General features: G+C 42.9%; 3 protein-coding genes across 3 annotated transcripts; 2 read left to right on the top strand and 1 right to left on the bottom strand.

Annotated features, from left to right (window-relative positions):
- The first annotated feature begins 1,773 nt into the window (after nucleotides 1-1,773).
- Nucleotides 1,774-2,247, top strand: LOC138908267 (uncharacterized). The gene has a single exon (XM_070198923.1). The coding sequence runs from the start codon at nucleotides 1,774-1,776 to the stop codon at nucleotides 2,245-2,247; it is 474 nt and encodes a 157-aa protein (XP_070055024.1).
- Nucleotides 2,248-6,877: 4,630 nt separating this feature from the next.
- On the top strand, nucleotides 6,878-7,735 carry LOC138908268 (uncharacterized). Its single transcript, XM_070198924.1, has one exon. It carries the CDS (start codon nucleotides 6,878-6,880, stop codon nucleotides 7,733-7,735), a length of 858 nt encoding a protein of 285 aa, XP_070055025.1.
- A 5,496-nt stretch (nucleotides 7,736-13,231) lies between these two features.
- On the bottom strand, nucleotides 13,232-14,659 carry LOC138908269 (uncharacterized). Its single transcript, XM_070198925.1, has 3 exons — nucleotides 14,348-14,659; nucleotides 13,863-14,050; nucleotides 13,232-13,766 (listed from the first exon to the last, which is right to left on the bottom strand). The coding sequence occupies exons 1-3, from the start codon at nucleotides 14,657-14,659 to the stop codon at nucleotides 13,232-13,234; spliced, it is 1,035 nt and encodes a 344-aa protein (XP_070055026.1).
- Nucleotides 14,660-15,032: the final 373 nt, after the last annotated feature.

A 15,032-nucleotide genomic window follows, 5' to 3' on the forward strand; every position in this document is an offset into this window, starting at 1 on the left:
TACTTCTGTTCTCTTGCGAAGTAAGATCGAATGGTACCACAAGCAACGCGGTTGATAATCTTCCAATCTCCTTCTCCGATATTGTCTGGTTTCTTTTCTTCTATGGCAATATCTAGCCCTTGTTGAAAAAGGACATCAAGAACCTCAGCTTGCCACATCCCGAAATGTCCTGACCCGTCAAAAATTTAAAATGCAAATTTCGCATTTGACATAATTCTTGTCATATGCGAAGATGCCAACGACGTATTACTGACACCCGATGTGGACTCTTCATTTTTATTATCTCCCAGCTATAAATACTATTTATTTGCTGGCAGTACAGAACACCAAAGTAATTCTTTTCTGATGTGGAAGTTCAGACTATGCTGCAACCACAGAGCATACTACGATAGAACCTTGGCTCTGATACTAATTGTTGCGGAAGCCGAATATATAGAGAGTGATTAAATCACAACTACTATATCTAAAGGTAGCTAATAAATAGTAAATGAGACAATAATAAAATAAATACCAGAAATTAACGAGGTTCAGTAAAATTTAATTTTTGCCTAGTCCTCGGACACAATCAACTCAAATTTATTTCACTCCAAAAATACAAGTGAAATACTACAAGAGAGAAAGAAGATTCAAATGCCTTAGGAGATAAGAAGGCAAGTGATAGATGTTTACAAATGAATAAAACTCTTGCTATTTATAGAAGAGAAATGGCCTTAATAATGTCATGCATGACATCATATTAAGTGTGTATGCAATGTAAATGTATGAAAAATACATCTATCAATTTTTTCCTAAAAGGAGGCTTCAAATATTCACACTAGTTCACATTAATCTTGTCAAAATTCAACACTTTAAAGCTAAAGAAAGTGCCACACGAGAAGAAGCCGCAGTTACTTGAATGGTGTTGAAACGGGCTAATGATGAAAACCGAGAAACGTGGAATTTTTGTATTTTTGGTAAACAAAGGTCATGATTTGTGTAGAGTAAAATTATAGTCCAAGTTACTTTCTATTAGGTACTATTTTCCTTATTTATACTATAAATATTAAAATAAGAAAATACTTAAAAACTTATACTAGGCTTTAAAGTTACCTAATTCTGTAAGGAAAAGGTATAGTGTCCATACCAATGAAGACAGATGTTTTAGGTTAAGTATATTGTGTCCTCCTTGCAGTTATACTCGAAAAAGAAAAGAAAAGTCAACGCAACTGAACGTTATAATTTTGAAGAAGACTATGGAACTGAATGAGGACTTATAAGTTGTGGAAATCATCTCCTACTTGCCTTTGAAGTTTGCAGTTCAATGTAAAGTTCTAAGCAAGAACTTTAATACTAGGATTTCTGATCTTAAATTTTCTCAAATTTGGTTTCCACATCAAATGATTTCTTCTACACTATTCGTCTATGATTCATATGGACCCAAACGCTTCAACAAAATCTCCATAAACCCTCTTGTCCCAACCACTCACAGTGAGACGACTTTTTTACCCTTTTACCCTTCAGTTTCGACCTCATGCAAGGGTCTTCTTCTCCTTAAATTTCGTGAGTTGAGGACTTTCTGTGTTTTCAATCCTATAACTGGAGAGCACCAATTGATACCATACCATCCTAGAGTTGATTTTGAGACAATTGGTGATGGCTTAGCTGTTGACTATCCCACGTCACATCAATATAAATTGGTAACGTACATTTAATAAGCTGGCTGGACAAGAAGGGCATAAATTTTATGTATTTTCATCCGAGGGATCAGGCGAGTGGCATGAAGTCCAATTCAGAATGACTTTTAACTATTTGGCTTTTGACAATAAACCTGTTTACGTGAATGATTCCTTGCATTGGCTCAGAAGTGATAGTCGTGTTGTTGCTTTTAATACAAAGAAAGAAGAGGCTACGATTCTTGACGTGCCTGAGTTCATCAATCATCATAATCCCATCTTCGGGATTGGTACATGGTTAGGGATATCACAAGGTTTACTTACCCTTTTTTGTATTTTCAAGAAATCCATAGTCGTCATTGCTGCTTATGACTACCTAAGCAGCAATTGGAGAGTTACTCACACTTCGGACAATGTCATTACTGGTGTGGACGGCTATATTAATGGTTTTCCAATCTGGATTGACGGCAAACAAGTGCTTTTCCTAGAAGATAGTCGTCGGCTGATACGACATCAGTATTTGTACGACTATGATTATGAAATCAACGGGTATAAAAGTGTATACGGTCAAAACCAAGTTTTGCCCTCCATATGATTAATCGAGATTGGAACATGATGGTTCAAGATTTATCATTGTAATATCGAGCCATGGTATGAAGAATATGTTGTCGAGCTCGAGACCCAGAGACCGATCAAGATCGAGGTCGGTCAAGATCGAGCTCGAAGACCCAGAGACCGATCAAGATCGAGATCGGCCAAGATCAAGATCGGCCAGGATCAAGATCAAGCTAAGAAACAAAAAGCCGTTACAGCCGCAATTAGGGGGAGAATCTCGGCGGAAATCACGGCACGTATCAAGAAGAGGCCGATTAATTAGTCCATCATGAGAGTCCTTACTATATTTAGAATTGTATCAAGAGTAGGACTCCCCTACTATATAAAGGGGGTCTGATCATTTGTAAAAGACACCTTAGACATTAAAAAAGCAATATAATACTCTTTTATCAAGGTTCTCAATACTATGTTACTTCGCTTATATTTCTTTTGTTGTTTCATTTGGTTCGAGTGCCCAAGCTACATATCTCATTTGGTTTACTTTTATTTTTCTTTACAGTCAATTTCAATATCAGTTTGCATATTTTCTCAGTTTATGCCAAGTAAAATCAAGTGTCATTAAAACCACATATAAATTCAATTGTTATCTGCTTTTAGGGTAAATAATTTGGCGGACAATAGTGATTGACTATGCTAATTTTCATAACATACACTACTTTATACTTGTTTTTGTAAGCATTTTTTATTCAAGGATCAGCATGTCGAACTCTCAAGCAATACCCACACACATCGACAACGGCCTTGGTTTTCATGGCGAAAACGACAACGTAGCCGCCCCAGGAAACGGAGTGCTTCCAGTTGACCCCGAGGGAGTACCAGTTGTAGACCCCATCGACGTCATGTAACGACTCGGCCGGTCGTTTTGAGTATTAACACCCTGTTTTCCCATTTACTGTTCAAATTGTACTTTACAGTTGTTGTGTGAATTGTCGGGGTAATTGATTCGGGTCCGGTGGGGGTTTTGAAATGAATTGGAACACTTAGTTTCAAGGTTTAAAGCTTAAGTTAAAATAGTGACCGGATGCGAACTTATGTGTAAACGACCTCGGATTCGAATTTTGATGATTCCAATAGCTATGTATGGTGATTTTGTACTTAGGAGCGTGTTCAGAAAATTATTTGAAGGTCTGTAGTGGAATTAGGCTTGAAATGCCAAAAGATGAATTTTTGGGATGTTTGACCGGGGGGTTGACTTTTTGGTATCGAGGTCGAAATCTGATTCTGGAAATTGTAATAAGTCTGTAATGTGAAATGTGACTTGTGTGCAAAATTTGAGGTCAATCTGACGTGATTTGATGTGTTTCAGCGCAAGTTATAGAATTTGAAGTTTCAAAGTTCAATGATTTCGAATTGAGGTGTAATTCGTCATTTCGATATTGTTAGGTGTGATTTGAGGCCTCGAGTAGGTCCGTGTTATGTTATGGGACTTGTTGGTATGTTCGGACGGGGTTCCGAGGAGGCTCGGGTGAGATTCGGATGGTTAACGAATCAAATTTGGACTTAAGGAAATGCTAGGGCTACTGCCTACTGGTGTGATCGCACTTGCGAAGCTTTTGATCGCAGGTGCGAAGCCGCATGTGCGCGAGATCACTCGCAGAAGCGGCCAAGTGTGGAACTGGGCAGTGCTCGCAGGTGCGAGGAATTTGCCGCATCTGCGAGGCCGCAGGTGCGAAGGTATTGGCGCAGATGCGGACTGGGGCTAGCGTGAGGCGACCGCAGGTGCGAAGGCAGATGCGAGATTTTAGAGGGTCGGCTATTTCCGCAGGCGCGCATTTTTGTCCGCAAAAGTGGATGCACAGGTGCGAGCCCAGGCACCGCATGTGCGGAAATGCCTGGACAGTGTTTAAAACGAGGGTTCCGAGATTTTTTCTCATTTTGGACATTTTGGAGCTCGGTTTGAGCGATTTTGGAGAAAAAAAATTTCACACAACTTGGGGTAAGTGTTCTTAACTCCCTTGTGATTATATTTCATGAATTAATCTTCATTTTTTGTGTAAGATTATTGAATCTTCAAGAGAAATAAAAGAAAAATTCTATAATGTCACAAAACGAATTTTTCAAGTTTGAATACCAATTTGGAGTCGGATTAGAGTGAAATTAGTATGGTTGAACTTGTAATTGGATGGGTTGTCGTATTTTGTGAGTTTCGTCGGATTTCGAAACGTGGGCCCCACAGGTGATTTTTGGGGCGTAATTTCGGATTTTTGGAAAATATTAGTATTTTGATATGGAATTAATTCCTATAATTTTTGTGAGTTGAATCAAATTAATTGTGACTAGATTCGAGCCATTTGGAAGTTGATATGCGCAGAATGAAATTTTTAGAGCATTGCTTAGCTTGCTCGACATTGGATTTGGCTTGTTCGAGATAAGTAACTCTTCTAATCTTGGAGTTGAGGGTATGAACCCTAAATATATGTATTTCGTGAATTGTTGGGAGGTGACGCACATGCTAGGTGGGCGTGCACTATAGAAATTGTGACATAATTGTTTCTGTGAAAGTTTGTAGTTAAATGATCTTGGCATTTTCCATGCGATTTTATGAGTTAAAGAAATTGAGCTGAAAAGCATATTAAAAATCATGTTGAGGCTATGTGCCAGTATTATTGGGACCCACAGAGGTCATATTATTGTGAAATATTTATTTTAAAATGAAAATTTATACTGAGTCATATTTATTTTATTGCATATCATATCTCAGTCTCTCTTGTTATTTATTGATACATCATATCATCATTTTTGGGCTATTCTCATGACATTGTGAGCCCATGAAAGAGAGACTAGAGAGATTGATGACTGAGGGAGGCCGGGGGCCTGATTGTGAGGATATTTTTGGGATCGGGCTGCACGCCGCAGCAGGCCATGTTGGCTTTATATATATTATACAATTGCACGTGAGTTGGCCGTGCAGATCTATATATTATACTATTGCACGTGAGTTGGCCGTGCAGATCTATATATTATACTATTGCACGTGAGTTGGTCGTGCGGATCCAGATATTATTATAGAACGTGAGTTGGCCGTGCGGATCCAGATATTATTATAGCTCGTGAGTTATCCGTGCAGTACGTGAGTTGTTCGTGCTTATAGCGCTTGGGATGTAGGAGCCCCTCATGAGTCTGTACACCCCCAGTGAGCGCAGTCGACTATAAACAGGGATCGGGCTGCACACCGCAGCAGGTATTGTATAGCGCTGAGTGATTGAGTGTGCTGAGCACAGTGAGAGAGAATGCGAGACAATGAGATTGAGTACTCTCAGAGTGTGAGTACAAGAGTGCAATCTCTGAGATACATTGCATTGACATACACACATGACATATATGCATAAAGATGTGTTTTCCTCATGTTGTACGGTATCACATTATTGATGATTTCTCACACATTTTGACAGATGGGCATAGTGATGCATTTGTTTTACACGGGTTATCCGGAAGAAAAATAAAACATATTGTTTATTATTGAAAAGATTTTTGGAGAAATTTATTGTTTTCAAACTATTCATATTTTTGGCAATTTCGGCAAACGATTTGGGTTTTCACTGATGTATTTGAAAGGAAGAACTATTATTTTTGAAATCATGTTTCGGTTGAGCATTTTTATCTCTGTGTTTCTTCTGGTACTATTTGCTTTATGTTGTTATGGACTAGTGATTTTGGACCCGACCTTGGTAGAAGCTCGTCACTGCTTTCAACCTACGGCTAGGTTTGTTACTTACTCAGTACATGGGGTCGGTTGTACTGATACTACACTTCTGCACATTGCGTGCAGATACTGGCTGTCGTTGTTACTGTGCTCGATGGTTGCGGGATCTGAAGATGTACCTGCGTTCCTGTTGTAGCTGCCTTTTGTTCAGGGTAGCCTTAGATTTATAAAAGCTCTGTTTATGTATTATTCAAACAGACTATGCATTTATTTTATTTTCGCTTTGTACACTTTATTCTTAGAAACTCATGATTTGTACTACCAGTTCTTGGGGCATTATAAGGTTAAGATAATTATTTACTTAAATTGCTTTAATAATTGTTATTGGAATTGGATAATTGAAAGTTGGCTTACCTAGCGGGTTGGGTTAGGTGCCATCACGACTAGTTGGATTTTAGGTCGTGACACATCAGTTCCCATGTGGCCCTGAATGCAAATCTGGACGTCGACCCCGAAAATAGCATCCGCAGAAGCGTTCGATCAGCCGGTCAGAACTCACAAGGCGGCGAAGAAGGTGGAATCAGCCTTCGAATAATATTCGAAATGTTGCAGGCTCAACAAGCTGCAATAGTACAACTTCAAAATCAGAACCACGCGCCGAGTAGAGTCGAACCTGAGCCATCACAGGAAATTGTTCACAGGGTCAAACCAGCGTTGGGGAGGTCAAATGGGAATGAGTCAGGAACCGACCCCGCTATCTTGAAAATGTTCGAGGAGCTGACAAAGCGAATCGAATCAAGGGAGAAGAAGATTGAAGTGAATGACAAAAAAAGTGAAAACATATAACTCTCGAGTTGATCAAATTCCGGGAGCACCACCGATTTTGAAGGGTTTGGATTCAAAGAAGTTCTTACAAAAGCCCCTCCCCCCGAGGGCAGCTCCTAAGCCCATTCCGAAAAAATTCCGCATGCCAGAAATTCCCAAGTATAATGGAACTATCGACCCCAATAAGCATGTCACTTCTTACACATGCGCAATAAAGGGGAACGACCTAGAGGACGATGAGATTGAGTCTGAACTACTAAAGAAATTCGGAGAAACTTTATCAAAGGGGGCGATGATATGGTACCATAATTTACCACCTAACTCCATTGATTCTTTTGCCATGCTCGCAGATTCCTTTGTCAAAGCGCACGCCGGAGCGATAAAGGTCGAGACTAGAAAGTCGGACCTCTTCAAAGTAAAACAGAAAGACAACGAGATGCTCGGAGAGTTCGTATCTCGGTTCCAAATGGAGCGCATGGATCTGCCCCCAGTCACCGGCGATTGGGCCGCTCAGGCTTTCACTCAAGGCCTAAACATACGAAGTTCGGTAGCCTCACAACAATTGAAGCACAACTTGATCGAATATCCAGTCGTAACCTGGGCCGACGTGTATAATCGGTACCGGTCAAAGATTAGGGTCGAGGATGACCAGTTGGAGACTCTTTCCGGGTCCGTTTATCCAAACAGGACCATCGACAGAGTTAAAAGGGATATTGATCGGGAACCACGGTCAAACAGAGATCGATATCAGCCATACGGTGGAGATCGGAGAAACAGCAGGCCTGGACGCAACTACGGTCGAACTGATAGAAGAAATGATCGAGGACAGAGCTCTCGAGGGCTCATGAGTAAAAGAGGTTTCGATAGAAATGTCGAACCCAGAGAAGCACCACGCCTATCGGAATACAACTTTAACATTGATGCATCAGCTATTGTATCGGCCATTGGGCGCATCAAAGACACCAAGCGGCCCCGACCTCTACAGATTGATCCGGCCTAGAGAAATCCTAATCAAATGTGCAAATATCATGGCACCCATGGTCATAGAACATAAGATTGCAGACAACTGATGGAGGAGGTAGCCCGTTTGTTCAACTAAGGGCATCTTCGAGAATTCTTAAGCGATCGGGCTAAAAACCATTTCAAGAACAGAGATTCAAACAAACAGAATGAGCAAGAAGATCCGCAACACGTGATCCACATGATTGTTGGAGGGGTCGATATTTCTTAGGGGGTCGTATTCAAACGCACCAAGGTGTCGATCACGAGGGAAAAGCGGACTCGAGATTACGTACCGGAGGGGACCTTATCTTTCAGTGACGAGGATGCAGAGGGGATCTTACAACCCCACAACGACGCACTAGTAATATATGTCCTTATGAATAAAATTCAAGTTAAACGTGTTTTGATTAATCCAGGTAGCTCAGCCAACATTATTCGGTCGAGGGTCATAGAACAGCTTGGCATACAAGATCAAATCGTGCCCGCAGCCCGAGTACTTAACGGCTTCAACATGGCAAGCGAAACCACCAAGGGTGAAATTACTTTCCCAATGAACGTGGCCGGGACCATCTAAGAAACAAAGTTCCATGTGATCGATGGTGACATGAGGTATAACGCCTACTCGGAAGGCCTTGGATCCATAACATGAGGGCAGTGCCCTCGACCCTTCACCAAGTTCTGAAGTTCCCGACATCGGAGGGAGTCAAAACAGTGTACGGGGAGCAACCCGCCGCTAAGAAAATATTTTCAGTCGATGAAGTGATACCAGTATCGGCACTCTCATCAACGAAAGGATCGAAGGGAAAACAGGAGGCCAAATAGCAACCACAGATACCGGCCTCAACCCAATTGCAGGAGCAAGGGATTGACGAAGATGATGACTACTAGATCCCTCGATCCTTCGTAGTTCCCAATGACTCTGATGCCACCAAGTCAACGGTCGAAGAGCTGGAACAAATCACACTGGCCAAGCATCAACCCGAACGAAAGGTATACCTGGGCACGGGGCTAACCCCCGAGCTCAGGGAAAAACTTATTCATTTCCTTAAAGCTAACACGGATTGCTTTGCTTGGTCCCATCTCGATATGACAGGGATTCCACTAGAAATTACCACTCACAAACTAAGCATGGACCCTAAATTTCGCCCGGTAAAGCAAAAAAGAAGGCCCCAGTCCGAGGTCAAACATGCCTTCATCAAGGACGAGGTAACCAAACTTCTCAAAATAGGATTCATTCGGGAAGTAAAGTACCCCCAAATAGTTAGCAAACGTAGTGGTAGTCCCTAAGAAGGGAAACAAACTTAGAATGTGTATAGATTATAAAGACCTGAATAAAACATGCCCCAAGGATTCTATTCCTTTGCCAAATATCGATCGTATGATCGATGCCACGGCCGGCCACGAGATTCTCAGTTTTCTCGATGCCTACTCTGGGTACAACCAGATACAGATGAACCCGGAGGATCAGAAAAAGACCTCGTTTATCACTAAGTACGGTACCTACTGTTATAATATAATGCCATTCGGTCTAAAAATGCCGGTGAAACTTATCAACGCCTAGTAAACCAAATGTTCGAATAACATATAGAAAAATCAATGGAAGTTTATATTGATGGCATGTTAATTAAGTCCCTGCAAGCAGAGGACCATTTAAAGCATTTGCAGGAAACTTTCGATATATTAAGGAAGTACAATATGAAGCTCAACCCCGAAAAGTGTACATTCGGAGTTGGCTCAGGCAAGTTTCTTGGTTTCATGGTGTCCAACCGGGGAATCGAGATCAACCTCAATAAAATCAAAGCTATTGATGATATCACGATAGTGGATAATATAAAGGCCGTGCAAAGGCTGACGGGGCGGATAGCCGCCCTAGGACGATTCATTTCGAGATCCTCAGATAGGAGCCAACGATTCTTCTCGTTGCTTAAGAAGAAGAGCAACTTTGCATGGACTCTGGAATGCCAGCAGGCCTTAGAGGAACTAAAGCGGTATTTATCGAGCACGTCGCTGCTTCACACCCCGAAAGTGGATGAACAGCTTTACCTATACTTGGCAGTCTCAGAGATAGCGGTAAGTGGAGTCCTGGTCCGAGAAGAACAAGGTACGCAATTCCCTGTCTATTATGTTAGTCGAACATTGGGTGAGGCCGAAACTAGATATCCACACTTAGAAAATTAGCACTTGCTTTAATAAGCGCCTCTAGGAAACTAAAATCGTATTTCCAATGTCATCCAATATGTGTTATAACAACTTATCCTCTTCAAAATGTTTTGCATAAACCCGAGCTTTCGGGTCGATTGGCCAAATGGGCCGTAGAAATCAGCGGGTACAATATTGAGTATCGACCCCGAACCGCCATCAAGTCTCAAATCTTGGCAGACTTCGTGGCTGACTTTATGCCGGCCCTCATACTCGAGGTTAAAAAAGAACTACTGATAAAATCGGGTACATATTCGGGAGTGTGGTCCCTCTTTACGGACGGTGCTTCAAACACGAAGGGGTCCGGACTAGGCATCGTGCTAAAATTACCCATAGGTAATGTAGTAAGACAGTCTATCAGAACTACAAAATTGACTAACAATGAGGCCGAGTATGAGGCCATGATTGCAGGTCTCGGACTAGCTAAAAGCTTGGGAGCAGAGGTCATAGAAGCTAAGTGTGATTCCCTCCTCATGGTAAACCAAGTTAACGGGACTTTTGAAGTCTGAGAAGACCGAATGCAGAGGTACCTGGATAAATTACAGGTGACTCTACATCGATTTAAGGAATGGATCTTGCAACATGTACCTCGAGAGCAGAACAGCGAGGGCGACGCTCTAGCAAACTTATGCTCGTCGATCGAGGACGACGAACTCAACTCGGGGACTTTCGTACAACTCATGAGATCGATAATCGAAGAAGGGCACGCCAAGATAAACTCCACGAATTTAACCTGGGATTGGAGAAACAAGTACATGGAGTACTTAAAGAACGAAAAACTTCCATCGGATCCAAAGTAATCGAGAACTCTGCACACAAAGGCAACACGGTTCATTTTGTCCGAAGACGGAACGCTGTTTAGAAGGACGTTCGATGGACCGTTGGCAATATGTTTAGGACCAGGAGATACCGACTACATCCTACGAGAAATTCACGAGGGCACTTGTGGAAATCATTCCGGTGCCGAATCGCTGGTCCACAAAGTAATCAGAGCAGGGTGCTATTGGACCGATATGGAGAAGAATGCAAGGGAATTCGTTCGAAAATGCGACAGATGCCAAAGGCATGCGCCCATGATTCATCAACCCGGGAACTACTTCACTCGGTCCTCTCCCTATGACCCTTCATGAAATGGGGAATGGACATTATTGGCCCTCTCCCGTTGGCCCCAGGTAAAGTTCAGTTTATTTTATTTATGACTGATTATTTCTCTAAATGGGTTGAAGTACAGGCTTTTGAGAAAATCAGAGAAAAAGAAGTCATATACTTCATTTGGGACCATATCATATGTCGATTCGGAATGCCCTCCGAGATTGTATGTGATAATGAAAAATAATTAATCGGCAGCAAAGTAACTAAATTTCTCGAGGATCACAAAATCAAAAGGATCATATCAACACCTTATCATCCCAGCGGGAACGGACAAGCCGAATCGACCAACAAAACCATCATCCAAAATCTTAAAAAGAGATTGACCAACGTCAAAGGAAAATGGAGAGAAATACTACCCGAGGTTCTATGGGCATACCGTACAACATCGAAATCCAGTACCGGAGCAACACCGTTCTCGTTAGTTTACGACGCCGAAGCTCTAACCCCGATTAGCATCAGGTTTTGATATGCAACAGAGAAGTCAAATAACGAAGACATGCATACGAGCTTAGAATTGTTGGACAAAAGACGCGAAGCCGCTCTCGTTCGATTGGCCGCCCAAAAACAGCGGATCGAAAGATACTACAATCGAAGAGCTAATCTTCGACATTTTAACATCGGGAACTTGGTGCTAAGAAAAGTCACCCTCAACACCCGAAATCCGAATGAAGGAAAACTGGGTCTAAACTGCGAAGGACCGTACCAGGTTCTGGAAATCGTCGGAAAAGGATCCTACAAGCTCGGCACAATAAATGGTGAACAACTGCCGAACAATTGGAACGTATCGCACCTAAAACGATACTATTGCTAAGGTACAGCCCTTTCCGTTTTCATTTATATTCTAAAACTAACCCTTGCAAGTGTTCGACCAGGAACAGTGAGGGATTCTTCGACACGAAGCCTTTAGGTCTGAAAGCACGCGTTGCACTCTTTTTCCCTTAGACCGGTTTTGTCCAGAATGGGTTTTTCGACGAGGTTTTTAATGAGGCAACCATTGATCGTGCTAACTTAGAATAATTCAACAGTATCCGAGGTTTCTTTACCATCAACCTCTAACACTGGGGGGCATTTCCCTCGAATGTAAACTTTGATACGAGGAAGTTACCTCACGGTAGCAGGGTCTCGATAGAAAAATTATTAAGGGCCAAACGGTCAAACGAACCGTGCCCGCATAGTTTGCTCGAGCCCTGGCACAAAACATGTACGCATGTATAATCATTTATAAAGAGAAGTATTTTTCTTTACAATTTCATACTCTCGACCTATTATGTAAACAGGCTTAAGGGCCGACTATAACCAGAGTTCGAATAATTACCCCCACGCTCGGGGACTGCCGTCCGAAAAATCAACAAGATCGAATTATATAAACTCCGACGATCATAAGACCTCTTAGGCAACCCTCGATTTTATAGGCCACGGCCACCCCACTCGAGGACTGACACTTCGGGCAAGCTCGAAGTAAAACGCGAAAATAAGCCCAAGAGGCAAATCCCGAACTAAAGAGGCTACGGCCGAATTAACACGGATCGGAGACGTCCGAATTCTGTAAAAAAAACAAGCCTTCGAAATCTTTCATGAACAGGTTAAAAAGGCTACCCCCAGCAAAATCATAAAAGGCTTCGATAAATAGCGAAGCCTCAAAAACTCTAATGAGTACAAAATTGTTCGAACTCTCGAACAATTCCTTATTTCATGCCAAGGCATTACAAGTTTCGCAAATACAAATGATAAGAAACTCTTTCAAGCCGAAAATGGGACAAAGCCTTAAACAATCTTTTTACAAAAGCCTAAGGGCTGTCTTTTGTCTCGAGTTCGAGAGACCGTCCTCACTCAGATAAAAAACCTAATGGTTACCTTACTTCGAGTTCGAGCAAGCACTTACTCGACCATAAAGTCTAAGGGCTATATTAATTCAGTTCCAATCAAATTGTTTAAACCTCGGATCTTAGAATACAACTTCATAATTTTATAAGGAGAAAAGGAAGAAAGTTTTATATATATGTGTCAAAAATCATTTACAAGGGCAGCATGGCCCGATCAAGTTTTTCTACAAAAGACCGAAACGGTCTTAAAAGAAACACAAAAAATACTAAAGGACTTAGTCCTCTCCGGGAGCAGCATCTTCGCCCTCGAGGCCTCCTTCTCATTCAGATCCGCTCATACTCCCGGTATCATCATCATCAGAAAAAGCCAACACTCTGGCTTCGGCTTCAAGCTCCTTAGCATTCTCGATCTCAGCTGTAAGATCGAAGCCACGAGCATAGATCTCCTCGAGAGTCTCCCTCCGAGACTGGCATTTAGTATGCTCGGCAACCCGGTTTGCTCGAGCCTGAGCAGCCTCGGAAACGTCCTTTGCTTGAACCTGAGCAGCTTTAGCATCGGACCGGTGGACGACCACCATTGCATTAGCATTAGCCGTGGCTATTTTGACCTCTGATTTGGCCTCTGCAAGTTCTGTGGCCAGTCTCTCTCGATCAGAAGTTGTTGAGCCCAACCGAGATTGAAACTCCTCGATTTTCTTGGCTTGCACCAAGGCTTTCTCTTTCAAGACTCGGAGTTGGGTCTCAGCCGAGGCTAGTTGAACCCCGGCAGCCTCCTTTTCTAAAGCAAGGTGGTCCATGTTCTTTTTCCACTCCTCGGCCTCCGCTTTCACTGCGTCCACTTCAACACGAAACTGCCTGATCACATCGAGCTTTTGCTGGACCTATGGGACCGAACTGTTAGCCATCACGCCCTAGTCAGTGTTGTTAACTTCAAAAATTCTTTTTACCTACTCGGACAAATCGGCTTGTTCTTTTCGAGTTGCTTCTAGCTCAGCCCGAAGTCCTTCTGCTTCTCCTACTCTCTGCTCACTAAAAAGCTTGAAGGCATCTCTCTCCACAGTAAGCCCTTGGATTAAGGCTTCGCACCGGCTCAGCTCCCCTCGAGATCGGAGAAACACCTCGCGATGAAGCACAGAGGCCTGCAAAAATAGAAAGAAGGAATTATACAAGGAAAGAAAAAGAGAAAATGAACTTATCTGATTCAGGGCCTGTTGAGCTTCGTTGAAAAGACAAGAAACTCCCGCCTCGCCCGAGCTCTTCTTCGGAGCCTCCAAGTCACTCACACCGGTAACATCTTCTACCCCGACAAAATAACCACGAAAAGGGTCTTCCTCTTCGTGCGCCCCCTCCCCGTGTTAAGTCTCCACGGCATGAGCGTCACGTATCATCGACTGGGAAAATGAAGGAAACGATGGGGAATCTCCGATCTCTAATACCCCAAGTAGGTTTTTTGGGGCATCGCCTTCCTCTCGACGAGCTTCAAGCCCGGTTTCTGCATCGGCATCCACCGCATCTTCAATGGTCTCTTCACCCCGAGGTAAAGTATCTTCGGTTCCCCTCGGCTCGGGAACTTGGCCCGGAGTCTCCTCTTCGACCTCGTCGAGCCTAGACGGAGTAGTATCAACTCCCACCTGTTCCGAAGTCTTCTGAATATCGGTGCTAGCTCGTGCACGGGCCACCAGCCCAGAATCACCTTCTTCTTCTTCTTCTTCTTCTTCTTCATCCCTTAGTCTTTGGACCGACTCCATAGTCAGTGGGATTGTGTTCCCATTGGGTTTACGGGCCGCTCTTTTCTTGGGTTTTTGACTTTCGGAGTCTGAGGCCCTTTTTTCTTTTAATCACCTTCGCCGGTTTCGAGATAGGCGGTAAAGTTTCTTCATCACCGGACGGGGGTCTCATAGCCGCATCCTTTCCGAGACCTACAAAAGGAGAAAGTAAGTAAATTCATGCTTGAGAAAATGCGCAAACGATAGGCAAATCGGTAATCCAAGAAGAAGGCCTACCATGAGTGCGAGCCTCCCACTGGCCCTTTGACAAATCACGCCACGCGCGCTCGGTGTATGTTGATGTCGAAACCAGGCTCCTCACCCAGTTCTCGAGGTGGGGAACCGCACCCGGCAT

The sequence above is a fragment of the Nicotiana tomentosiformis genome, chromosome 3, assembly GCF_000390325.3.
Source record: "Nicotiana tomentosiformis chromosome 3, ASM39032v3, whole genome shotgun sequence".
NCBI classification, from domain to species: domain Eukaryota; kingdom Viridiplantae; phylum Streptophyta; class Magnoliopsida; order Solanales; family Solanaceae; genus Nicotiana; species Nicotiana tomentosiformis.

Coding starts and splice junctions, on each gene's coding strand:
- LOC138908267 (XM_070198923.1), top strand. CDS start 1,774: ATGACTTTTAACTATTTGGCTTTTGACAATAAACCTGTTTACGTGAAT.
- LOC138908268 (XM_070198924.1), top strand. CDS start 6,878: ATGCCAGAAATTCCCAAGTATAATGGAACTATCGACCCCAATAAGCAT.
- LOC138908269 (XM_070198925.1), bottom strand. CDS start 14,659: ATGGAGTCGGTCCAAAGACTAAGGGATGAAGAAGAAGAAGAAGAAGAA. Junction 14,051..14,347: donor CCCCAAAAAACCTACTTGGG/GTATTAGAGATC, acceptor CTATTTTTGCAG/GCCTCTGTGCTTCATCGCGA. Junction 13,767..13,862: donor GAACAAGCCGATTTGTCCGA/GTAGGTAAAAAG, acceptor CGATGTGATCAG/GCAGTTTCGTGTTGAAGTGG.